Genomic DNA, 27,304 nt, shown 5'->3' with positions numbered 1-27,304 from the left:
AAGATCACTTGTGAATATATCTTTAAATGATATCTTCCTCTCCCTTCTTCAACATAGCATGTGGATGTTAAGATCATTGTGTCTGAAGGACTTTCAGTTCTGCACACAAACTTGGCAGTAATTTATATCAACTTTGCTGTCTGACAGAATTATGGGGAATTTACCTTTAGCTGTGTTAAAGAGTTAAAAGGCACAGGCAGGGGCAATCTACATTGTGAGATTTCTTCAGTGAACCTTGAATCTCTTTTTTTTTTTTCGGGGGGGGGGGGGGGTGGGGTCCGGTCGTGGGGCCTGAACTCTGGGCCTGCACGCTGTCCCTCAGCTCTTCAGCTCAAGGCTAGAGCTCTACCACTTGAGCCACAGCGCCACTTCTGGCTTTTTTTTTCTGCTTATGTGGTACTGAGGAATCGAACCCAGGGCCTTATGCATGCAAGGCAAGCGCTCAACCACTGAGCCACCTTCTCAGCCCTTTTTTTTTTTTAAACCAATTTAAACTGTCACTTAGACTATCCTTAGTGACAATGATACTCTGAACCAAGAATTCTATGTAGTCATAATGAGCAATTGTAAAGAATCATTACTACGGTCCAATATATCAGGATTTCATCAATCATTTTGCTTCCTTAATAGTCACAAGTTATTATGTTTCTTTTTTGGTTTTTGTCAGTTATTGGACTTGAACTCAGGGCCTAGATGCTGTCCCTGAGTTCTTTTGTTCAAGGCTAGTGTACTACCACTTTGAACCTCAGAGCCACTTCCAGTTTTCTGGTGGTTAATTGGAGATAAGAGACCCACAGACTTTACTGCCTGGGCTGTCTCTGAACCACAATCTTCAGATTTCAGCCTCCTAAGTAGCTAGTATTATGGGAGTGAGCCACAGTGCCCAGCTTACTTTCTTGATTTCTATATTCATTTTATTTTTTTGGAAAGGAAGTCCACTGAGTGAGCATCTTATTAATTTCCAGACTCATAAAATGTGATTTACATAGACATTGAACTTGAATTGAGAAGAATGAGTGCTTGGTAAAATGACAGACACAATAGTGACTCCAAAATTTCAGAGTAATGAAATGAAATTATCCTATGTTTATGGGAAAACACTTGTAAAAAGTATACCTTATTTGTACAATTTTCCCTACTTAGGATGGATAGTGTCAAGCCTATGCAATCATTTATCTGTTATTCTGCCTTACTTTTTTTTTTTTTTTTAAGCAAAGCAATAGGCAGCAATAAAAAAAAATAAGAGGAAGCAGAAAAAGGAAAATGAGAATGTAGAAGCTCAGCGACTATGGAAAGCTGGGAGACACCGATGAATGAGCCATGCACGTGGCTGACTACTAGCTCACAAAATAACTCTTCCCATCTAGGAAAAGGACTTGATCTGAAATCTCTTTCAAGTACTAGCTCCTTGGTATGGAGATCAGAATGGAGGCTGTACAAGAATGTTATGGATCCCAAACTGGAGTAAGTAGGATTGAGCCAGAATGGCAATGATCAAATAGAAAGGGAACTGCCTTCCATCCCTACCTATGCCTCTCAGAGACAACAACCTCACACTTCTAAACCAGCTACGGCTGGGGCTACAACAGGACCTTTACAAAAACCAGGAAACCAGTCTCTACAGCTCCCATATACCTGAAACACCAAGGGTTTTAACTGGAGCTGAAGGGATCATGAACCTTCAATGTACAGGATCACAGGCCTTTGGAGCTTTTTTAATGTCTAAAAAAAATGGAGTTAGTGTTGTCAAATGTATAGTGTTCACAGGGCCTAGGACTGCCTGAGAGGTAGACGACTCTCTTTTAGTACAATATGTAAAATTTCTCACACTAAAACAGAAATTATAAATGTGATGCTCATGTCACTTTAAAATGGTTAGTTTTTTTAATAAAACAAAAAAAACAAAAAACAACAGGCTTTTTAAAATAGTTTTAGGTCCATGGGAAAATTGGGCAGAAATACAGACTTTTATATACCAGAATGCTCCTTTTTCCCTGGCACACACAAAATATCCCTTACTATCAAAAACTAGCAAGAGAATGGTATGTTTGTTAGAATCAATGCACATACACTGACACATCAGTCTCAGCCCAAGTCCTTAACTCTCTTAGTTGCAGTGTTATACTTTCTCTGGGCTTCAAAATACTTATCAACTATTAATTGTACCATCACAGATCAGTTTCACTGCCCTAAAACTCATCTCTGTCCTACATTTACATCCGTCATCTCCTGACAAACAAGGTTTCTTTCATTTTCGCCATAATCATGTGTTTTCTAGACTACCTTATAATTGGAATCGCACCATAGGTCAACTTTTCAGACTGGCTTCTTTTACTTAGTAATAGGCATTTATGTTTCCTTTATGTTTCATGCTTTACAGCTCATTTCTATTTGGTGCAGAATGTGATATTCCATGCCCCTGTATATACCACATTTTTATCAAGTAAATTATTTAATAAAATGTGTATAATAGCCAGGTGCCAGTGGCTCATGCCTATAATCCTAGCTATAGGAGACTGAGATCTGAGGATCATGGTTCAAAGCCAGCCCAGGCAGTAAAGTCCAGGAGACTCTTATCTCCAATTAACCACCAGAAAACCAGAAGTAGCACTGTGGCTCAAGTAGTAGATAGAGTGCTTGTCTTGAGCACTGAAGAGCTCAAGGACACCACCCAGGCCCAGAGTTCAAGCCCCATGAATGATTTTTTTAAAAAGTGTATTATATAATTAAAATGATTAATTATTGAATTAGCATATATTTGTAATATAAAGAAGTTTCATTATGATAGGTCCATAGGCAGGCATACACTCTATACAGGTGGACCCATTGCAACAATGAGATGTACAAGTCGTTATGTTGAAAACGTACTTTACAACTTTGGTGCTGGTGGGCGGGGGGGGGGGGTGCGGGGGGGGATTCGGGGAGGATTGGGGGGGTGGGGGGAGGATGGGAAGGGATGGGAAGGGGAAACAAAGGAAGAAGCTACAATGCTTGATAAGAAATGTACTCATTATCTTGCCCATGTAATTGTAACCCCTCTGTACAGTATTTTCACAATTAAAAAAAAGGAAATGTACTCGTTACCCTACTCGTGTAACTGTAACCCCTCTGTACGATATTTTTACAATAAAAAAATGTAAAAAAAAAAAATCCAGTCACCTACTGGTTACTTGGGTATTTTGACAATTACGAATAAAAGGGTCATGCACATTCAGATGCAGGTTTTTCAGTGTTTTGAATACCAAGGAACAACATTGCTGGGTTGCATGTTTAACTTTGTAAGAAACCATGAAATTCTTTCCAAGTACCTTTCGGTTTCAATAGAGCAATAAGTAAGGGTACTTCCTTTCCTCTTTATGCCTCCATTTGGGTTTGAAAGCTGTTATTCTCCTAGAAAACATTTGCTTTTGCTTTTCTCTTAAACCTAGAATTGCCCATGGAAACTAAGGCGGGAGTTTTCCTTTCAGTTGAGAACTTACTCATTGATGAAATATCCTATAGCTCCAACTTGAAATAATAGGATTTTTAGAGAACAAAATTTGATGTAAGTTAACCCTAGGATCACAGCATATGTTCCAGCTGTATGAAACACCCAAATGGAACAGCCCCCAAATTCTAGCTCAATTTCCTCTAACACTTCAACAACAACTTATTGTCTTCAAATATGCTTTCATACTGATGATGGTGGCAATAGTTTAGTAACAGAAAACAGCCTGTGTGAATATGAATAAGCAGAAATTAGAAGAAAAACACTAAAAAGCCAAATGAGAAAGAAAATGATTTTCTTTGAGATATTCCTTTAATCTTTTGATTGTGTTTGACAATAGTTTTCTCATTACACATTTTGTAAGATCAGCAAAGGACAGAAGGAAATTAAATTAAGCATGGATTCCAAGTATCTTTCTTATAGCCAAATAAATGAAGAAATTCAGAAAACCCGAGGATTTTGTTTTAACCTCCTGAAATTTACTTTGAAATTAAAAGGGCTCAACCTGCAAAACGTCTAAATCAAATGATTGTGTTGGCAGAAATTCAAGGTTTGAGAACAAAATGAAATTGAAGTAGGATGAATCACTGCTGTTAGTGAGAAAAAAAAAATAACTTGACTGTGTTGTAGGCACTATAATTCAGAAAAGTGGCTGTGGGCAGTGGGTGAGAGTGGGGTTCCACCCATATGGGCAGCTGTTACTAAAACCCGTATTTGGTAGAGAAGGCATTTGAACTATCAAGACTTTATTTTGGAAAACAACTCTTCATTTAGGTCACTGTTTCCATTAGAAAGGATCATACCTATACACTCTGAACATACTATTACTATGAGAAACAGAAGAGGAAACACCAAGAATCACCCTGGTACTCAGAACTAAGCTCTGGTATTCTCTGTGGACTGAAAACAAGTTGAGAGAATACCAATACCAGACAAGGCTGACTGTGTCTGTGAAGGTATAAACAAACAGACCAAAACACAAACAAAAATCCATTCCCTAAGCAGTTCTGAACAGACAAAAACACAAAAATTGGACAAAGCCTGATGATGATCAAATAGCCCATCAACTAAGCTAGTACCAGTGACTGCTACTTTCCTAAGTCAATCATATTTTAAATCATACTTCAGTGTCTAATCCAGAGTAAAGGTCTATTTTCTCATATACTCATCCAAATCTCCAAACATAAACCCAATCCTAAAATAACTTCTTCAGACTTCATACTGAGATGCCTCCATAGCTCCCCATAGTATATGTGTTTTTGTTGTTGCAGACAGCCAGCAGATCTAACATTGTTAAACAGTAGGTGCATTCCTGGGAATCTTTGACTGGAAAACACTGACACTCAGCTATTCTCTCTCTCTAGATTCATCCCTGGCCTCCAGGGGATTGCACCAGGCCAGCTGGGAGGATCCACAATGGAAAGATTTGCAGTCAGAGAAAACTAACTGGCTCTAGATAAGAGCTATGATAAGAGAGCCATGGAAATATAGAAGAACTGTGCTCTTTTCCTAATGATCTCACACTTCACCTGGGATGAATAGTTCTACCAAGATCAAATCCTTCAGAAAGCTATTTCTACTTCTCTAACTATAATTTTAGAGGTTGAAGAAAGACAGATTCCCAGCAAAACATTAATATCTTCTAGAAACCATCATGAATGAGAAATGTCAGCATCTCTGTTCTCAGATATGAATTTTGCAAGGAAGTATGGTGAGCTGCGATACACGTTTTTACTCTTTATGATAGCTGGGTGGTGGCAAACTGCCTTCTCTTGGCTCTTTAAATCTCAAGCATACCATAGCCTCTATCATTGCCATTGTTACCAGCAGCAGCAGCACCAATGCCTCTAGCACAGTTACCCACCACAATCTTCACTATCATCACTTCGCTGACATTTTTGAGTGTTTTTCTCTGTATAAGATTCCAGAATAAGTCCATGATCACATTGAATCTTCAGACTGGCTCTAGGAAGATGGTACGGTTATCGTCCTCATTTTACAGGTAAGGAAACAGAAGCAACACATCAAATAACTTAGAGAGACAGAACTGAGACTGAAGACGGATGCTCTGCTCCAGGCTCACATGTTTAGCTAGTAAGGTCTCTCTGACCTATTATACTAGAGCTTTAGCTAATGAGGTGAAAATGGAGAAAGGTAGCTTTGGGCTGTGGCCTGCCCCAGTACTTTCAAGAAAACTTCCTAAAAATTCCCCAGGTTTTCATTTCCAAAGTTGGTTGGATTATTCTGGAAAGCTTTATGATTTTAGAGGATTTCTTATGTTTTCCTTAATTACAGTTATTCCCTAAAATGACAGACAATTAGAATGATTAGTAAAAATGTTTTCAAGTAGATAATAATGTTCTCTGAAATTAGTAACCCAAAATGTATCTCTCATCAATGAACAAAAACAAAACAAAAATTCTCATTAATTTGGAGGCTAATTTGGGCAAATTCAGTGAAGGTAAAGTACTTGTGAAGTACCACGGAAGATTAAGAATTTAATCAGATGTTGATTCCAAGTAAGCCATGAGGACAATAGGGAAGATGTAAAACATATGTATCTCTTGGTAGAAGCAAGGCTGAAGAAGCAGAGGTGAAGCCTCCAGGCCTACCCAAACTTCAGCCAACTATGGACTATGATATTGATACTTTTATTGCACAGAAATATTTGTATCTGTTGAATCTCTGATGATTAAAAAAACCTATTTGTACTTATATTTTTATTTTGTTATTCTGAGTTAATAGTAACACATTGCATAAAAGTACTGATAAGTGATGGAATAAAAATAACCGATTGCACTGTTTTCATAAACTGATTTCTTGAATGGTAATTATTAAAGATAATACAAATATCATTCAAAAATAACTGGCCCTCCATTATCAACAGTCTGAGGAAGAATACATTCTACACATGTGGTTTCAATTGGGATGTTTTAGGCACACTCAATAAATAGGTAACACCAAAAGGATCTATTAGAATGTGATATCCATTAGTACATACATATAATATTTACACACTATACACGTGTGTGTACATATAAATACATCTGCTTTGTAGAATATATACAATATTTAATGCCGAGAAATTCCTTTAAAGACAGTCTGAGTTTATATTCGTCGGTAACTCATACAGGATGACCTTTTAAACTTGGAATATTAATATATTTTCAAAATAAGTCTTCAAACTATGCTATCTCATTTTTTTTTTTTTTTTTTTTTTTTTTTTTTTTGCCAGTCATGGGGTCTGAACTCTGGCCTGGGTGCTGTCCCTCAGCTGCTCTTCAGCTCAAGGCTAGCGCTGTACCACTGTAGCCACAGCGCCACTTCTAGCTTTTTCTGCTTATGTGGTGCTGAGGAATCGAACCCAGGTCTCATAAATGCGAGGCAAGCACTCTACCACTGAGCCACCTTCCAAGCCCCATATCTCATATTATTAAAATACAACAGTAAGCAATTAAGATTCAGATACATATATTATCTATGATGTATTTAAATTAACCATCATAATAAACATCTTTCCTTCACCTAAAAAAGTATAAGATTATTCTCACTGCCATGGTCACTTAAGAGTGAAAAAAAGGCCACTGTGTTGCTAACCAGTTTATTAAATTCCAGAACACTGCTTGGCAGGTGCTTGGTATCTACCAGAATAAACAGAAAAAACAAACAAACAAGTGGTGAAGCTCAGTTCACATTGTAGTGGCAATCTTAAAAGATGATATTTCTCCAAAATAAATGACATTTCTTCATAGGATGACCCAATTAATAGGAGTCAGCTGATTGGGGCTGGGAAAGTGGTTCAGTGATAGAATGTTTGTTTCACATGCACAAAGCCCTTGCTTCAATTCCTCAGCACCACATAAACAGAAAAAGCCAGAAGTGGTGCTGTGGCTCAAGTGGTAGCACGCTAGCCTTGAGCTGAAGAGCTGAGGGACAGTGCCCAGGCCAAGAGTTCAAACCCCACGACTGACCAAAAAAAAAAAAAAAAAAAGAGTGGGCTGATCAAGAGAGGGGGCTTGTTCTAGAAGGCACTTAGGTATAAGCTGAGGTTTGGTCACTTACAAGGTCTGAGACCTTTATCCTCTCCAAACACAACCTACTGTAAAATGGAGGTGATAACCCCACAGGTTGGTTGTGAGAAGTGAAAGGCAAGATACTGAAACACTTTTACATGAATGCTGTACACAGAAAATCCAAGGAAAGGCAGACATGCAGGTACTATGTGGATACATATGGAATTGCTGATATCCCTCTAGTTCAGTTTCTTATGATTCAGCCTAAGAATCATAGTATCTAGCAAATAGAGTGTATGTGTGTATATATATATATAAATATATATATATAATACTTTGACATATTATATATAACATATATAAATTTATATTACATATTATACTTGTGGGTATACACACACACATATATTTTTTTTTGCTTAAAACAACTCAACAGCCAGAGACTTGAGTGTACTTTTATCTTGTTACCTCTTCTGTTTTATCTTCTGACCTGTCTCCTGGGCTGTTGTCAGAGCTGGGAGGACGAACAGCCAGAGCCTTGGATGCATATTACACATGGAGAGTGTTGCTGGCAGAATCCCCCAATGCCTGAAGGCAAGGTTCTGCCCTCAACAGGTCAGTTGCAGCAAATTAGTTCCAGTTGGGTTAAGAAGATAGCAATAGTGACACCCACCCAAGCAAGGTTTTATGGCTCTTTGTGAACAGAAGTGCCAGGGAGAACATTTGTGTATGATATGCAAAGCCATCTGCGGCCAGAGTCTGCAAAGACTGGTTCCAGTTATAAACAAGTGTTTTCCAGGTAACAAACACTGGGTGGTGCTAATACAAACATTGGTAAGTTAGTGCTGATGGTTAAATTTATTCCTCCATTTGCCATTATTATATTCTTACGTCTACCTTTTATGAGAGTGTCTTAAAATACTACAATTCCTAGCCCTCATACCTCACTACCACCATTAGACACAAGACTAATAATAGTCCTCTCTCTAAATTAGAAAATTAATCTCTAAAACATCTCAGAATGGAAATTTCCTTTTCTACCCACCATTTTAGACAATAATATTTTTAATACAGTTACTATCACTTGGAAAGTACCAAAATGATGTCTTTAGTCTTAATATGATAACATTTTACACATTTTTCTGATAAAGTAAATGACAAGGTCTAAATCTTAGAAATATTTTCAAGCAAGGAAGATCAAGATACAAATACTTGCTTAAGCCCTATCAGGGTGAGAAATTTTATAGTGTTTTATTTCCTGCTTTAATAATGTCAAATTATTGCTTCAAAGCAAACATCACATTATATATATGTATATAAGTATATATATATTAGCTACTATAATGTTGTACTGGAAATCACCTATCTATATGTGTTTATGTATTTACATTGTACTTCAAGATAAAGTTTCATAGAGAAATTTAAACATGCTCTTACAGGAAAAGCAAGATCTTCTTATTCTTTGTATTTTATATAACACCTAGTATTGTCTCCAGCATGTGCTAGGAATTAAACAAATGTTTGTTGATGCAAATCATATAAGTAGTTCAGTTATGTTAGTTTTCACCTGAAGATATACTAAATCAAGCAGTGACTTTTGATTCTGTAAGATCAAATGAGAAGTCACAACAGGTACACGAAATAAATGCAAGAGCCTTGGATTAATTTTCCACTAGAGTAAAGGTGGATTAAACTTACTCTTTGAAAAGAAAAGATGATGTTTTAAGACTTAACACTTAGTATTAGGTGAAATGTATTATCTTCAAACTTAAGTGCCTATTTCCCTAAGGTAAAGCACATTTTTCAAAGGCTGGTGCCACAGCTAAGTCGCAGTCACAAATAGACAAATGGGCCCCTGTATATAAGCAGAACTGGGGTTTGGATAATTGGTCCCAGAGATCAGTGTGTTCACGGCTTGATCTGCAGGGGGAAGTTGAGATGTTGGGACATTTAGAAAGTGGAGTTTAGTTGGGAGAAAGACAGGACACTGGGGTCATGCCCCTGCAGGGGATGTTGGCATTTGTACTCCTTGCTGTCTCTCTACTTCCTGTCTCTCTACTGCCATGAAGTGAGCAGATTTCCTTATTATTATATCCTACCTAACCACAGATCCAAAAGGGGCCAACTGACCATGGACCTCTCAAATTGTGAGCCAAAATAAACCACTCCTCTGTTCAAGTTGACCATCTCAGGCGACATGTTCTAGTACACAAAGCCAACCAACACAGCTAGAGACATGAACATTAAACTGTTCATTAACAGATGGTGTTTTCATATGGTGAAGCAATGAAATAGAAAGTGCCGAAGAATAAATGTGGCTCCATATGAAAGAACAAGAATGAAGGACTGCCTGAACTTTGCTCTGACTCTGGCAGCTGGAAGAGGAAGCCAACAGTCACCAAGTGCCATGCTGGAAAGGTACTTCACATGACCCCCCCACCACTGGTAGCACAACCAAGTGCCACACAAATTTCATCACAACACTGAGAAGCTAAGCTAGGAATCACCTAAGTTATTTTCTGTTAGTACACAAGAACATGCTGAGTTTTAAACCATCAGTCTCGATGTTTCCATTGAAGATGAAATTGTATAAGTAAGACAGCTCAGGGTAAGTAAAGAAATCCATTGCTAGTTCTATTATTTTGTTAAAATAATCAAACCTTTGAAATAGCTTCATCAAGAAGGATCACCACTGTGTGAATGTCTAGAGTCCTGTTTGACTTATCATGTCCAAGTTTATTTTTTGCTTTAACTATCCATTATGTTTACATGTAGATTTATATGCACATTCTTACAAATGAGGGAAAACATGCAACCTATATTTCTTTGGGTCTGGCTTACTTTGCTTAATGTAATTTTTCCCAAGTGTTTCCATTTCCTCACAAATGGGGCAATGTCATTGTTTCTAATGGAAGCATAGAATTCCATTGTGTATACATACCACATTTTCTTGATCCATTTATCCACTGAGGGGCATACATTCACCCAAGTGAGACCAAAGGAGGATATTCTTAGGAGAGGATCACAAAGGCTCAATAGCTATGTGCATATGATCATATAAAGTGATGCTTATTGAAATGAACTCAAAGAAATGGAAACAAGAAGCTTTTTATTTCTTTTTTGTGTTTTTTTTTCCTGTTTTCCCTCTTTTGTCACTGCTTTTGACTTCTGTACCTTTTGTCTTGGGGGAAACAAGAAGGTAGAACAAAGAGTGGACAAATGCGGCAGTTATGAACTTCATAACTTGGAGGGAGGGAAGTATGGGAAGGAACTGGGAGAAACAAAGCAAGAGGTGACACTGTTCAAAAAGAAATGTCATGTCGAAAACAAACTTTACAACTTTGGTGGGGGGGGATTGGGTGGGGGGGGTGGGGGGAGGCTGGGAAGGGATGGGAAGGGTAAACAAAGAAGTCTACAATGCTTGATAAGAAATGTACTCATTATCTTGCCCATGTAATTGTAACCCCTCTGTACAGTATTTTCACAATAATAAAAAGAAATGTACTCATTACGTGACTTATGTAACTGTAACCCCTCTGTACATCACCTTTATAATAAAAAAATTAATGTTAAAAAAAAGAAGGATCACCAAGTAAGTTTTTTTCTTGAAGGAAAATTCTTCAGTTGAGTTTTCAGCTTATGCCATCCTAGGATGAAGTTAGAAGTCTCACAACTCTTCCAAACCTCAGCCTTAAACAGGACCTCTTCAAATGTATTACTCCATAGCCTAACTAACTCAAAAGTGCACATATGGCCCAACTCTGGAAGTTATTCTTCCTTAGGACAATTCTATATTGAGGTGTCTGAAACTCTTAGGGGCTGCTCATGGTCAGGAATTTCCTAGTCTGCACTTCCTAGTCTGCACTTTCTCCAAGTACCCCACACATCCCTTCCTCTTGGTGTACTGGTCCTAAATAGACCACACAGACAGGCATTTTCAACTTAGCTGATTTTATTTCCAATAAATCTTATGATTCTTCCTCTTAAAGAAGAACATTGGAAAGAGGCCCCCTGAAAGCTATGGACAGTAAAGTAAGTTATTTGAACTTTTGGCCCTGTCCGTGGCCTCTGTGCTTACTCACAAAGGCAAGAGAAAGATCAAAGGTTAAAGGCTACCAGTAACCATATTCTGCAGTTCCACTACTCCTAATTAAACAGTTGGCACAAAGATTTAGATTCTGACCAGATAAGCAACCATATTCCCAAAAGAAATACAGACCAGATAAAGCAGTCAAAAATATGTATTGGCAGTAAGGTAGTCAGAAAAACAACAGTTGCTTAAAGTGAGTTCCACATGTAGCTGGCTTGGGAGATTAAATTAAAATAAGTCCAGTGAAGCCTATCCAGGACTAAAATAGGCCTAAGTCTGTTTGCTTCCAAATGTCTTGAAAAAGCAACAGTGATGCAATACTATAAATCTTGAGTTAGTTAATTCCGAGTTTTTTTTTCTTCAGCAAGCTTTTGTACCCTCCTCCTATATTACACACCATCTGCCTATGGTGAATATTTTCTCACATCCTGCTTCCTAACCCACAGGAAAAAAAAATGAATCTTAAAAAAATCAGGGAAAAAATGTTCTGCCAGATTAGAGGGAAATAAGGAGTTATACTTCAAATAAACTGATAGCATGACTTTATGATAGACTACTTCCATCTCCTGTGTTAACGAAGCAGTACTGTTAGGCTCACCAACAAAAATAACCGGGGTAAGAGAAATCATTCTTGCCAATCAATCAGATGGAAGATTTGCTACACAGAAGAACAAAATAAATAAAAAACTTAATTCTGTTACCTCCAAGTGACTTCGCCTCTCAGCAATCACACGTTCATCTTTGTTTCCAAATAGTTTCTTTGGGGGGAATTCCAGGGCTGTAAGCTGAAAGACATATTTTTAAATAGATGCATTATTATTACACCTATGATCTTTGTGTTACCATTAAATTGTTATTTGCAATCTCTATCATGGTTGAAGTTTAATGGCGGGTCTCTCCTTGCTTGGTCACCTGTACGACCTGAAAAGATGAAGCAATGTGGGGTTCATGCCCACAGTGGCCAAATGAGCAGACAGACAGTGAGAACCAGTAGGAAGGACTGAGACAATTTTCAGCATTTTTTCTCATGCAATATCTGACTTTATGCCATATGGTGTTTTATAATTTTTGTTTTTTAAAACACAAGTTTGTTCTTTCAGTTCTTCTCTTTACTGAATTTCATTTACTTTTGTGTTAGGAGTTTGAAAACTCATTCTACACACTACCCAAACACTTGTAAAATAGTTCTTAGACAATTACTATGGCCTTCCATACAGTCTATCTTGCCTTTTTTAAAGTTACTATTGCAAATGAAGACTAGTCCTTTGAAAATAAGACTTCTTGTTGAATTTTTCCCTTTATTTCCTAAAAAACGCAAGGTTTAGAATTAGTTTTAGCCTGGTATTGAAATTTCATAGCTATTTTCTTTGGTGCTTATCTTCTTGGATGTATAAAAATTATAATTTTTTAAAAAGAATCTGAGGCTAGAAAGGCCTCTGTAATGTGGTAAGAACCTAGCCAGCCAAAATTGCTTTGGCAGAATGAATGCTAAGTAGCAATAATTGCTGGTGTGGATAGAATTCACTATTTCCTTCTTTTCTTACTGTGGGTCCAGACAAATTGAAGCCAGTGAAGCATTATTATGAAAAAAAAAAGTATATTTCTTCCATAATGGAGAGTGCAAAATGCCACAAAATTCCTACTTCATACTTATGCAAATCACTGAGTTGATTTAAATTTATATGTCAAAAATTAAGGACTAGAGTTTATATATGATCATTTTAAGACACAGGATTAAAGTATACTAGACATACAGAGACGTATACACATACCAAGGAACAACTTGGAGAATTTTCAGGATTCCAGCACACTACGTAGCTACCACACTACCCAGTAAGGTCAGTACCCAGATTAAAATAAAAAGACATTGCCAGCTTCCAGGAACCACATGTGTTAGCTCTAGTCCTTGCCTCCCACCTCTGTGAAGGTTACCACTGGCTTCACTGACCTCTAAAAGCAAGGGCTGGTTCTTTTGTTTCTGAAGATCCTGTAAAGTCTACCACACCATATGAGGCCTATTCTGTCTACCTTCTTTTGTTCAGCTTTATGTTTGTGGGGTCCATTTGCATCGATATGTGAGGTAATAGCTTGCTCATTCTCATGCATCATGTCCCACTATCTGAACCTTCCATCACCTGTCTGCTCATTCTTTTGATAAGTAGGTCTTTTCTGCTCCTAGATTTTGGGACTTGTGTTGCTATGACCTTTATTTTTCCTTTACTTTTAATGATAGACATATGCATGTACTTCTTTCTGTTAGTCAGTATTGTTTGGAGTGAAAATGCTGGCTCACTTGATATGCTGGGTTCAGCTATATTCAAAGCTACTGAACAGTTTTTCTGAAGCAGTTTTTCTAACTACTACTGCTACCAGAAGTGAGTGAGAGTTTTAGTTGTTCCTGATCCTCGTAAGTACTTGGAACTGTGTGTGGGCTTTTCCATCTTAGCATCCTGGTGGTATGGAGACATTCTACTGTGATCCGTAGTTGCAGTTCTCTGATGCCTAATGATGCTGAACATCTTATAGGATAATTGGCCTTCTGGTTATTAATTTTTAGCAACTGTAACTTTTTGTGTCTGTTTTGAAACTTCATCTATCTTTTCCTTAGTAATTCTCCCTTTACAGTTATCTCAAGGGGGCATTGAAGACTCATGAGTCCTTTTTCAAAGTTAGTTTATCACTTGGGCTAGTGTTTGCTCCTGTCATACTCTAGTTCTCTATCAAAGCTGAGAAACTTTGGCAGGGAAGGGGGTAAGGAGAAAGGAGTGGAGGAGACAGAATAAAATGGATCTCCTCCTCTTCTCTGTGCCTCACCAATGTTCCAATTTTGTTGTTAATATCCTACTTTAAAGTTAATTCAAGAAAAAAGAGAAAGATCATGGCATGGAGATAAGGCAGACTTGGTTTGAACTTTGGATTGACTACTTGCTAACTAGCTGCTTTTCTGAGCCAGAGTATTTATTCTCTCTTGAAAAAGACCAATGATACTAAACTTGACAGAATTTTATGATGATTTAGTAAAAAAGAGTGAACACAAGTTAGCCACAAATTACTAGTTGTAAGAGATCTGGTAACTTGAGTAAGCAGCATTATTTCTACATGCCCTCATGTTCTCTGTGTATCTGCTGGAGGGGTTGCTTGGCTCCAAGGAGCAAGAAGTTTTCCGGAATCTGGCCTTTTAGTGGCACAGATACCTCTTCCCCACATTGCAATTGAGAAAAGACAGGTACGCCAGAGTATGTCTTCAGAGGATTATTCAGCCTCCATTTCACCCTATACAAATGTGCTTTCCTGACACAGTGCTGCCAAAAGCTTGACAACTGTGCTCTCCCAGTTGGTTGTTTTGTCATTTTCTTATGAGGCAATATGGGCTCTGTCAATGGAAATGTATAGTTATACTCATGTGCTCAATCAGAAATGGTACACTAAGAAGACTGGAGGTAGCTGACCCAGACAGGAAGCAAGCATTCGTATTACCCAGAGAGATCCTCTACTCATTCCTCAGAGGAAGTCTGAGACAATTATGTATAAATGATAACAATGTTGTTCTGATTTTGGAAGGAAAAGAAAAGATGAGCTGACAGGTATATATGCATAAAGACAATGACATTCAACAGTTTAACTGAAGAGTAAAGAAATACAGGTCCAAAGTAAGTGACGTTAAAAAGGCTGGGTGTCGTCAATCAAGAACAAGTATCGAGGGGCTGGGAAGGTGGCTCAGTGGTAGAGCGCTTGCCTTGCATGCCTGAGGCCCTGGGTTCGATTCCTCAGCACCACATAAGCAAAAAGAAAAAAGCCGGAAGTGGTGCTGTGGCTCAAGTGGTAGAGCGCTAGCCTTGAGCTGAAGATCTGAGGGACAGTGCCCAGGCCCAGAGTTCAGGCCCCATGACCAGACCCCCCCCCCAAAAAAAAAGAACAAGTATCCAAGAGGATAGCATCTGGGTTTTCAAGACAATGCTGCACCAGGTAGGTACCATGTATACCACAAGGGTGGGAGCTGTGTGTAGAAGAAGCGGGTATAAAGCCTGTGGAGATCCAGGATGAAGAGGAAGGAGATGGCCATAAGTATACTAAACCAGAAACACAGATGTATGGCTGCTAGGCCTTGAACCTAGTTCCAAGAGCCGTGTACAGAACCTCAATGGGATCTGTTGTTGGCACAGCAGGGGAGAGCAGCAGGAAGGGGACAGGGTCTAGAGATGAACTCCCAGGAAGTTCACCCCAAATGCAGATTAGTTAGTTCTTGTTTAATAAAAAGATAAAAAAAAATGTTTGCTTTTCTTATACCTAGTTAAATGGGAGGCAAGCAGGTTGTTGAAGCTATGCTCCCAGTGGTGGGACCAAAATATGAAGTCAAAGCCAGGATGCACAGTATACAACAAAACATTGCCTCCAGTAAAGCAATTCTGCTTGCATATGTGATTATGTTTACATCAGCAAGTTTTCCCATTGTAGCATGAGAGGATCCCTGTTCCAGGATAGGGATCTTTAAAGAGAATCAGCCCTCTGTCAGTGGCTCCTGCCTATAATCCTAGCTAGTTAGGCAGCTGAGACTTGAAGACTGTGGCTTGAAGCTAGCGGAGGCAGGGAAGTCTGTGAGACTCATCTCCAGTTAACCACCAAAAAGCTCTAAGCGAAGCTGTGCCTCAAGTGGTAGTGTGCTATACCTGAGGGGGTAGGGGGAAAAAAAGCTAGGCTCAAGGATAGCATCTAAGCCATGAGTTCAAAGCCTAGGACATGCATGAGAAAGGGGGGAAGGGGAGAGGAGAAAGAGAGAGAGAGAGAGACAGACAGACAGAGATAAAGAGGCAGAAAGAGGAGAGAGAAAAGAGAAAAAGAGGGGAGAGAGGGCAGAGAAGGAAAGGGAGAGGGAGGGAGAGGGAGGGGGGAAGGAAGGAGAGGGAGAGAGAGGGAAGGAGAGAGTGAGTGAGGGAGAGAGGGAACGAGGGAGGGAGGGAGAGGGAGAGAGAACCTAAGCAGTACTGGTTAGGCCATGCTATCTATTAACTCAGGCTAAATGAGATACAATTAGCAACTTTGTAAGCAAAAAAAAAAGTCAGAATTCCACCTGGTCAAATCCAGTAGAATATCTATTTTTCTAAAAGCATACATAGCAAAATGAAGTGTCTTGTATTTCAAAGACTTGAAATAACAGGCACAGAAAGTCATTTGGAGAGTACTATGTCTGTTTTCATCTGTGGGCTTCACGGTTTTAGTTACCCTAGGTCTGAAATTTTCAAATGGAAAACTCCAGAACTTAATTTGTGGGACTAAAATTGCCCACTCTTCTGAACAGTGTAATGAAGACTCATGTCTCTTTATTCTGTCCTGACCACATGTTGAATCTTTCTTGTGCCAATGTATCCATGCTGTATATGCTACCCACCCATTCATCACTTCATAACTGCTACCAGATCAACTGTGGCAGTATCACAGGGCCAGGTCCATTGAACCCTTACAGTTTGTCTTCACAGTAGTGTAAGAGTAGTGATACTAGTAATTTGGACAGACCAAAGCAAAGAGCACTCTTTGAAATGAAAGGATTCCTTATGATTTAATAAGCAATGTACTGAGTACCATTTTGAGTGTGAGAATGCTCATTTGTATAATTTTACAGAGCACATTATATAATTTTTGATAGAGTATATGGGGCATTTGTATTATGCTGTTAATTTTTCGCTGTGTCGAACATATAAATTAAAATGTATGCATAAGAAGAAAGCTTCACCTATGTAGGGTTGGTCGTATTTGTGGTTTCAGGTATCTGTCCACACAAGGACTTGGAATATATGCCCTGTGGACCATGAATGACTACTAGAGTTGCCCACACAGAACCATTTTTTTTTTTTTTGGGTCCGGTCTTGGGGCCTGAACTCTGGGCCTGGGTGCTGTCCCTCAGCTCTTCAGCTCAAGGCTAGCACTCTACCACTTGAGCCACAGTGCCACTTCCGGCTTTTTTTTTCTTTTTGCTTATGTGGTGCTGAGGAATCGAACCCAGGGCCTCAGGCATGCAAGGCAAGCACTCTACCACTGAGCCACCTTCCCAGCCCCACAGAACCATTTTATAGTCCCATTCCTAATCCAATTTTCTAGATGGCAAAAAAACTAAAACTAAAATAGACCATCAACATCTTCACTTGTATTGGCTTCCTCAGCTCCAATAAATGAAGCCCTGAAAAATGGAAAAAGAAGGGAGCCTAGTGCTGGACTGCTATCTCCCCAAATTGGAGAAAGGAGAACCTAGGTAGACACTCCTTCCTCCTGAAAATGATGATGCAACTAAAACCCTCCCAACAGCAGTGATGAGGTCCCAGGGAGAAAACAGGCCTGATTTTCTTGGTAAGTACAAAGCTACAACTTTACTTGTTTTTAAAACAGAATAGCAAAAGCAGTGCTCAAAGGTCTCATGTCTGAGTTGGGAATTAATTAAGCTACCTAAATAGCCTAAAAACAGAACAATTTACCAAGATCAGAAAAGCAACTGACCAGGATAAATAACTAGGCCTGGGAGACCAAAGAAAAAATAAAAACAAAAATAAAATACGTTTCTATTTTGCTGAAAGAACTGTTATCTGAAATGTAACACTTCAGACAATTAAAATATATAAAAGAGGTTCACAGGGGAAGGGAGATTCTGCATTATCTTCCACTTAAGGCTCGGCATATCAGCATCTATTGTTTGTTTGTTTTGGTTTCACATTTTTTTTAAAGAAAATTTCAAATAAAATCAGCAATACTATTTGGGCCCTTTCATTTCCCCTCAAGTACTTTATATTTGTACATTTTCATTTTCCTTACCTCATTTTTTTCTAATTTAGCAGGCAGACTAGTTTTGATTTTCATGAAGAGTGCTGTCAGGAACAATCTGTAGGTAAAGAGACTCCTCTTTCATTTCCTTTGAAACCTCTGACAAAGGAAATACAGTGTCCTATATTTCATAAATTAAAGTCCCCGAAGTTCTATAGTGCTCACAACATCTGAATTCTAAAGGGATCTACGTAAGCAATTTTGATTTATACAAAATGCTTAAGACACTTGGTATTCAGTAATGAGGGAAAAAGAATTTTCTTTTTTCTGTAAGATTTCATAGAACTTGCACGGGCAGTCTGATGTTGAAAAGTGTGACTGTAACAAAACCAATTTGTGCAAACCATGCAGACCAAACAAGTGCTAGTTAAGGCAGAAAGGCAAATCAACATTAGGAACTCCAACAAAAAGGAAAAGCCAAAGGAAAAACTAGCAGAAGAGCTGGAGGACGAGCAGATGGAAGGTTGCCTGGAGACTCCTTTACTACATTCACCTTACCTTCTGGGCCTTTGATACAAAATGAAGCATCCAGATTCTCAGGCATTTCAATCGGATTGGGAAGGGGAAACAGAGGAGGAGGCAACAATGCTTGATAAGAAATGTACTCATTACCTTGCCTATGTAATTGTAACCCCTCTGTACGGTATTTTCACAATTAAAAAAAAAAGTATCTGAATGTGCAGTCAAGAGAAAGGCAGGGGATGCACACATCCAGGAGAAAAGTGGGAGGAGAGTTGCTGACAGCAGAGCCTAGAGAAGCCAAGGTCTTGCTTGGTGTTAGAGGGACAGGACCAGAAGGCAGATGTTCGGTTTTACTGCCCACAGCCAGTGGTTCCACAACACAGAAAATAAGAGGCATTTCAAACTGAGGAAAAAACAAACAAACAAAAAACATCCACCCAGACGCCTCTCAGTACGTTGTTGTTGTTAATGTACTATGTTTAGTTATTTCTTTTTTCTCTCATTTTCCGCCTTTGGTTTACCCTCTGTTGTCACTGTATTTGATTCCGGTTCTCCGCATACTGTATATATGTTTATCTGAATTAGGGAAGTGAAGGGGAACAACTAAATGTTGAGACAAAGGACAAAGCAGGAACCTATGTAACAGTGATACTCACAAGACAATATGTTGGAAATGTCACAAGACAATATGTTGGAAATTACAACTTGGAGGGGAGTGAGTTGGGGAGAGGGAAAGTGGTAGAAAAATGAGGGAGAGGGTAACAACATTTGACAAGAAATGTACTCGTTACCTTACATATGTAACTGTAACTCCTCTGCACATCACCTTGACAATAAAGTTAAATTAAAAAAAATTCCAACGCTCTGGGTAAGCCTTGACTCACTGCATTCCTCTTCTATATTAAGGGCCCCCCCCCTCCACAATATAATGGTGTCACCCTCAAAGTAATCCACATAACAATGAGAAACAGTTGGGAGAAACCAAAGCTGTAGGCAAGAATAAAAAGAAAAGAGTGAGGTGATACTGAATGAATAAGCTAAAGGCAAGTAGAGCTCATACAACACAGAAGGACCAGCCAAGGTTATCCAGGAAGAGTTTGGACACTTAGGAGCCACACAGTCATCTCTAAGAAAAGGGCCAGGTGAAACAAGTACCACACAGGCAAAGGGGAAGGAGAGGAGAAAAGCAGCTGGCTCTGGGAGAAAGCCTTGATTTTAGGCTTGGAATAGGGAATATGCAAGATAAGCCTGGAGTTGCTTATCGCCCCAGGAAGTAAGGATACACTCAAAATCACAACAGTGACAGGTATCAACTGAATGAGCCCTAATGGTCAAAGCTGGAACAACTGGAGGACAAAATAAACATACACTAATAATGGCATATAACCTTAAATCCAGTGACTGAATAAAGGATGAAATAACAGATGGAAAAAAGCAGATAAGGAATTCCAACTCATTTGTGTGGACGCTTTGTCCTCTGAAAAGAAGCCGCTGTGCATAGCACAAAGAGAAAACTAGAAAAGTAGGGAATGCTGGGAAAGTTCAGTATGAGTCTCTGAAATGATGATTCTGGGACTTCTTTGGTCTGCCTCCTCCAGACCTGTAGTCCTTGTTTAATCATGACAAATGAGACAAATGTCTAAGCACCAGACAAATCTGGACCAGACATATCCTGTAAAATACATAATCTGTCACCTTCAAAAGGAAGGCCGGGTGTTGGTGGCTAATACCTGTAGTCCTAGCTGACATCTAGAAGATTGCAGTTTGAAGCCAGTCAGGCAGAAAAAATTCACTAGATTCCATCTCCAAAGTAACTAACAATAAGAAGGGCTGCATGTGTGAAAAAATGAGGTCCCAGAGTTCAAACTCCAGTACCAGCAAAACAAACAAAAAAATAAGTATGAAAAGCTGTCAGAGCCAGTAACATCCAACAGAGATCCAATATAATGTATTCTGGACAGGACTGTAGGATAGATAGGGGGTATTCGGTAAAGGTGAAGGAAATAGAAATAAAGTATAGCCTGTGATTTGTGATGTTCCAACACTGGCTCACTAGTCATGGCAAATGAGCATACCAGAGGGAAAATGGTAATAATGAGGAACCAGGTAAGCTACTTTACTCTGTAATCTAAAACTATTCTAAAATGGGACATGTAGTTTCTGATTCTACATGTAAGGATCTTGGAAATCATCACTCATAGCTATACTCAAGAAGCCAAACAAAACTGAAAATCAACAATTCCTCCTACATCCAGCGAGGAAATGAAGCCACGGGGCAAAGGGCTGACCCCAAAGTGGAGAGACAGATGGTGGATACAATTTAGGATTCCAGGGGCCTGCAGCTGGAGTGGATAATGGGTAGGAACATGTGAAACTGTAATTCAGGAATTGCTGGAGAGTAATGGTGTGCTAAAAATGCTGAGGAGCAGGAGGGGTTAGGGTTAGTCTGAGAGAGCAGGGCTCAACACTATTTTGAGCCCATCAAGTTCTCACTATGAAGATGAGAAATAATCCCCACTGCACCTGTTGGGGGAAGGGGAAGACAATAGGGGGAGGAAAAAGCAAGAGAGATTCTCAGACAGGAACTTAGGTAAAACCTATCCAGGTATACCTTTCATGAGCATACTAGATGACCAAAAACTGTTCAGCCAAGGGACAACACAATAAAAGGACCTTAGGAAGGAGGAGATGATGGGAAACAAACACTGCTTTTATTTATACTCATACTAAGAAGGAATTGGGAAAGCATGTGAATGCGATATATCTTCACAGTCTAAAAATAACTTTAAAAACTGGGGGTGGGAGTAGCTCAAGGTAATTTTATATCTCTTAGAAGCATCAATAATTTATAATATACAAACTATACACATCAATTTTAATACTTTAATGCTTTTTGTAGGGTTTTTCTTAAAGTCACATCTATTTTAGAGGATGTGTATCTTATGGCAAAGAAATGGCAAAGAGTTTAGAAATTTATTCAGCTTTACTTCTTTTATTTCTGTTAAATTCAAGTAAAAATAACTACTTGTACTTAAAATAGCATGTCTAGAATAAACACTGTGCCTTAAAATTATTACTTTGCCTGCTCTTCTCTCATTTTAATTTCCTTTTATCAATGAAAATATCCATCATTTTGTCTTGCCTGTTCAATACTTAACATAATGTTCATTAAATGGTAACATTAAGTATATGTAGAGAATAGACTTTGGGTAATCTATTGCCTTTTATTTCTTTGTATTATGTAAAATTGTTATAAATGAGCATGCATCATTTTTATAGAAATACTAAAAAGTGATTATTCTTTTTACAAGTTTAATGGAACAGTTAAATTAACAGCATATGTATTTTTCTTTTAATAACCTATGATGTGAGGTAATCGGATTTCAAGTCTTAGCTCAGCAATAACCAGTTGTAGGATCTTTGGCAATATATAAAACTGGTCATAGTTTCATCATTTGTTAAAGGGAAGTAACAACTGAGATTCTTAACTTTCCTTTTAGGTCTAAAATTCTGCAACTTAGGTGCCAATGACTAAAATCTCTTGATGCTAAGCTTAGATATCATGAAGATATTTAACTTTTATCTTGGCTATTCTGTACTGTATTGCTTTTGAGTCCTGCATCTTACTGTCTGTAAAATCTGCGCAGCATTCTCATTTGAAGTAAGGTTAAGATGTGTGGAGAGAAAAATACAACCCAATATAATAATGAAAATGTTGTTGCTTTGGGTTTTCTTTTGAGAGGTTAGAGAACTGAAAAAGACAGACACAAATAAGGATGCAGTATTCATGACAAAACCCTCAGAATGGCATCTTTTCCTGCTATAGCCATTATCCTCAGAGTAGGAGTGGGAAATGATGCAAAGACATTTGAGCACTTATGGGAAAACTGTGTATTAAAGTTAAAAATGATGACTGAGGTCAAATAAATTGGATATTTGTGGGAGATATGACAGGCTTAGAGAGTGCTGAAAGAAATTTTATCAAAACCCTATGGCCTATTTTGCATAATTATGAAATTTGATTATGCAGAGTTAAACATAGAAAACAAACAAATGAGGATTAAAATAGCACTTTCTTTTGGTCATTGAGAAACATAATGACAAGCTTGTTCTATAATTCAGTAAATAAAACATTTTCTAGAGACAAAAGGACTGAAATAAAAGCCATTAGAAAAATGAAATCAGTAATTTTGAGGTCTCTTGATTTCCCATGAAATTTGTCTTTCTCTTCCTTAGTACATGTAGAAGCTAAAAACCCAAGTAATAAAAAAAAGGTTTGTTTTGGATGTTCAAGCCACAAGCCTCAAAATTGCAGGTTAAATAACAGATCTAGATGAAGAAAGATTAAGAAAAGTTCATTAGTAGTTACTTAAAACCAACAATGACATTTTATATCATTTTTTTTTTGTGAATGCCAGGTTGGAAAAACAGAAGCAATACATATATATGTAAAGAGAAAGAGACAAAACCATGTATAGGTATATACAAAGTCATATGTATAACTATCTGTATGAATGTCACCATTTTTGTTGACACTGTAATATTTCATAATAATTCTGGAGTAAAATTTTCATCAAATACGATGATTTTTTTCTCTTTCTGATTCACAATAAATGTCCATAGCCTGATTTTCTTCTAAGAATCACCAAGCCTACATGCCGACTTCAATGTTTCTTACATGCTAATAAGCTTGGTTGGCTAGTCTATTGCCATTGAGAAGGTATGTTAAATGTAAAGAAAGAGCTTTTCTTTCTGGGCCAAGTCCAGTTTTTATGTGAGCTGGACTCTGTATTAAGCCCAGGTAGTCTTTGAGACAATGGACAATAAATTCTGGTAAATGGCATGGCTACTACTTTAAATATAAATAATGACAGCCTTAAAATACAGAGAAGAATTAAAATGAGTAATAAAAAGTCTTTGCTTATCTTTTATGATTTTTTTCAGAATAAATCTGCTAAAACTGGGCTATAAATCACTTTAAGAAAACTGAGAACTAATAGTGTTATGGAGTCTTTAAATAAAGGGAAAGCATTTGACTGTGTTAGCATATGGACTTCACTGCCATTCTTTCTTTACTAGTCATTTTCTTTACTGCTCTTACTCAGGTACCTATCAATTCTTAAAGATTAAAAGGAAAAAAAATTAATGTGGCCCTCTAACTGGACAAATCACTTATAACCTGTCTTTTGCACACAGATATATACACCTTTAACAGGCAGCTTTTGAAATCTCCAAACCCTGCAGGTTTGCGGCAGTAAATTCTAGTTTTTGAGAAATGCAAATAACGAAAGCTCATCAAAAGGCTGCTATAACTCTCACAGCTGACTAGATGGAATGCAATTTTGACTACTGAAAATTAATAGCCATTCCCAAGGCCTTATAAAAACAGCTGTCACGAAGAAAGATACTCATCAACAAATAAGCAATTCTCTTTCAAGTTTGTTAGAGGCAAGAAACAGTAACTCTTCAGGACAACATGGAAGGATTAGTGAGGAGCAATGAGCTAGATACTTTTAGACCTTGATAAGGAAACTGGAGTACATATTACACAGAATATATCAGCACCTGCTCTATGCCTAGACCAGAAGGTGGCATATACCCAATTCTTCCTGAAATATCTGCTGAAGGAAGGGGAAGGAAAAATTCTTTGATGGTGATCCAGGTGGAATAACCAATAGTTACAAGTAGGACAGACCACTAAGAGAAGCTGTAGACCTTTTTTAACCAAAAGGCTAAAGCTCAGAGTCATCCTAGAACAGATTTAGGAATTAGGTAAGACTGTACCAACTTCCAGTTATATTTGGCATAAGATTACATCTTTTCCACACAAAGTTTCACTCTTCCCAAAGCTACTGTCAATTTCATTCAGGCATGAGCCAGTAAAAACAGATAACATTTAGCTATGCATCAGTAAATTTTGAAAGAAACACATCCAGATCTGTGAATATTAAGTTTAATACCTTAAAGAATAAATATGAATCTGAACTAGCTCAAATGCTCATATATTTTTTCCATCTCTCACTCTGAAGTCTCTTTAAGGGGCCAAGAAATGCTAGGAAGTCGTCACCGCATTAACATTCAATACAAAGAACAAAATTCCTTGTTACCTGGTTGACAACCATAGGAGATTGCTACAATAGATTCTCATAGGGAATGGATTTCTCATCTTTGGTTTGACCTAGCGCAGTCCATAAATTTCCCTTTGTAGAGGGTACAGAGTTATGCTCAAAGAACATGAGGAAAAATTAGGGGACACAAACCTTATCCATTCCCAAGACTTTGTTTGACCTTGAATAAAACACTCTCTGAGCCTTTGTTTCTCATTCCTAAAACGTGAAGTTAGGTTATGCATTCACAGAGGTCCCTTGGAGTGTGGACATTTTCTTGTGGGCAAAAGATTCCAAGCCCTCTGCCATTTTCCCTGTGTGTTGTAGAGTGTAACAAAATCAAAAAGACATTGACCAAAGGGACATTTTTTCTTCATTTCTCAAGTCTTCTTTTTTTTTTTTTTTTTTTTTTGTCAGTCATGGGGCTTGAACTCTGGGCCTGAGCCCTGTCCCTGCGCTCTTCAGCTCAAGGCGAGCGCTCTACCTTGAGCCACAGCACCACTTCCAGTTTTCTAGTGGTTTATTGAAGAGTCTCATGAGCTTTCCTGCCTGGGCTGGCTTTGAATGGCGATCCTCAGATCTCTGCCTCCTAAGTAGCTAGGATTACAGGCATGAGCCACTGGCACCCAGCTTCATTTCTCAAGTCTTAACTAGTATATCAATCACTAAATGTTAAGAAGATTCAAGATTATCACTGAATATCACTTTTTAGATTTAATAATCTAGAGCCATGAAAAATCAATGAATGCTCTAAGAACAAAGAGAAGGGCAGGCATAGTCCAGAGAGCATCGTTTGGGGATGCTTTTCTCCACCTACATACTAGGTCATATCAGAACTGTAGAGTCAGAATTTCCTAATCTAGGGTCTGAGTCTTCATGCTTTAGAAAAGCTTTCCAGGTAATGTTCTTTGCTCTTTTGTCCATGTTTAGAAGCAGTGATTTATCTACCAAGTGAAAAGAATGGTGTGACACAAAAACCAACAGTGAGAGATCTGGTCCTCTAAAGGTCAGAAAGATGGAAGCCTTCTGTTTTTGCCTATGCAACTATTTGCCATTTAAAATTCAAGGAGGCAGAGGGCTTGGTGTAACTGAATTTATCGAAGGCTTCCTGGAGCTCCTTGTGGCTACAGCTGGTAACATTATAATTTGGACGGTGAGTAACTCAGATCTGTAATTTTTATATTAAATTTGGAAAGCTGGTTATAAAATTGTTTATTATGCATTTCAGTGATGAATGGTAAAGAAATGCCTGATACAAATGTGAGGCCAACAGCCAGTTTCTTTGCTTGTCTTTATTTAGGGGAAACTATTTGGAAATCAGAGGAGATGAGAAATGATTCTGTCAGGACCAAGAGGAAGTCCACATGCTAATTAAGTAACTCTTGTACGGTCATTTTTGCCCCTCCCACTGGCATTCAATGCAGCATCCAGAGAATGTCAGGTGTGATACATAACAGCAGCACAGTCATCTGTCGTTTTTATTCAATGGTTCTCAAAAGAGTTTTCCCACAAAGCTTTGCAGGGAGGAGGGAGGATCCTTAGGGATGCCTCTAATTGGGACTATGTTTGACTGGAAATCCCAGTGACGGATTTTTTTTTTTTTTTGAACTGTGATGATTTAGTGGTGATGCAGGCAGTCAGTGTAATCTCTTCCATGTAATTTATACTGTCAATAGAATGGACATTAAAAGTTCCTTTATCATTTGTTTTGGTTATACATTTTAACACATAAAATATCGTTCATTTTTTTGCTTCTTTAGGCCAACACACACTTGCATCAAAGTCACTTCTAGCCAAGAATATTAATTCAAAAAGGTCCTCAACGACCAATTGCAACTCTTAATCACTTCCATTATGAGATGATTTTGCTGAGAGAAGAGGCACACATCTTAGTCTCTTCTTGCTCTTATAACAAAATACCTTAGATTGGGCAACTTATGAAAAGAAATTTATTACTTGTAGAAGGCAAGAAGCAGATTTGAGAACTGGCGTCTAGTGTCTGCAGAGGGCACTGTACCCTCAGGCCCTTTTACTAGGAGGCACTAACTAATCCTTTCACCAGGGCTAATCACCCCCATTAGGCCCTTACCTCAATACCAATAAAGGGGGTGGGGTGTTATATTTTGCACAGGAATTTTAGAAGGGCTGTTCCTAGCAATTCTCATGAGGCTCTAGAAGTCAGAAGGGAGAATTTCTTGTTAAATGTGCTAAGGTTCTTTAAAAACTAAGACAAGGTTTGACATCTCTGATTCTTCTAGAAGCAGCACCTCTCCCAATGGATCTGAATTTCCAGCCTGCTCTCAATTAAGACCAACTACAGAAAAAGTCAGGGGAGGGA

General features: G+C 38.3%; 1 protein-coding gene across 3 annotated transcripts in view; it reads right to left on the bottom strand.

Moving 5' to 3' along the window:
• The window catches only part of Kif16b (kinesin family member 16B), a 268,617-nt gene that overhangs the window by 22,938 nt on the left and 218,375 nt on the right, over positions 1-27,304 (bottom strand). For all 3 annotated transcript variants that reach the window (XM_070006712.1, XM_070006715.1, XM_070006713.1), the window contains one exon: positions 12,292-12,375. In XM_070006712.1, the coding sequence (XP_069862813.1) occupies positions 12,292-12,375 (84 nt within the window). The remainder of the gene's footprint in view (positions 1-12,291; positions 12,376-27,304) is intronic.

This window comes from Dipodomys merriami, unplaced genomic scaffold, assembly GCF_024711535.1.
Source record: "Dipodomys merriami isolate MVZ:Mamm:240054 unplaced genomic scaffold, mDipMer1.0.p SCAF_7, whole genome shotgun sequence".
Lineage (NCBI taxonomy): Eukaryota > Metazoa > Chordata > Mammalia > Rodentia > Heteromyidae > Dipodomys > Dipodomys merriami.
The sequence above is the reverse complement of the archived record's forward strand: the minus strand, read 5'-3'. Positions and strand labels throughout refer to the sequence as shown.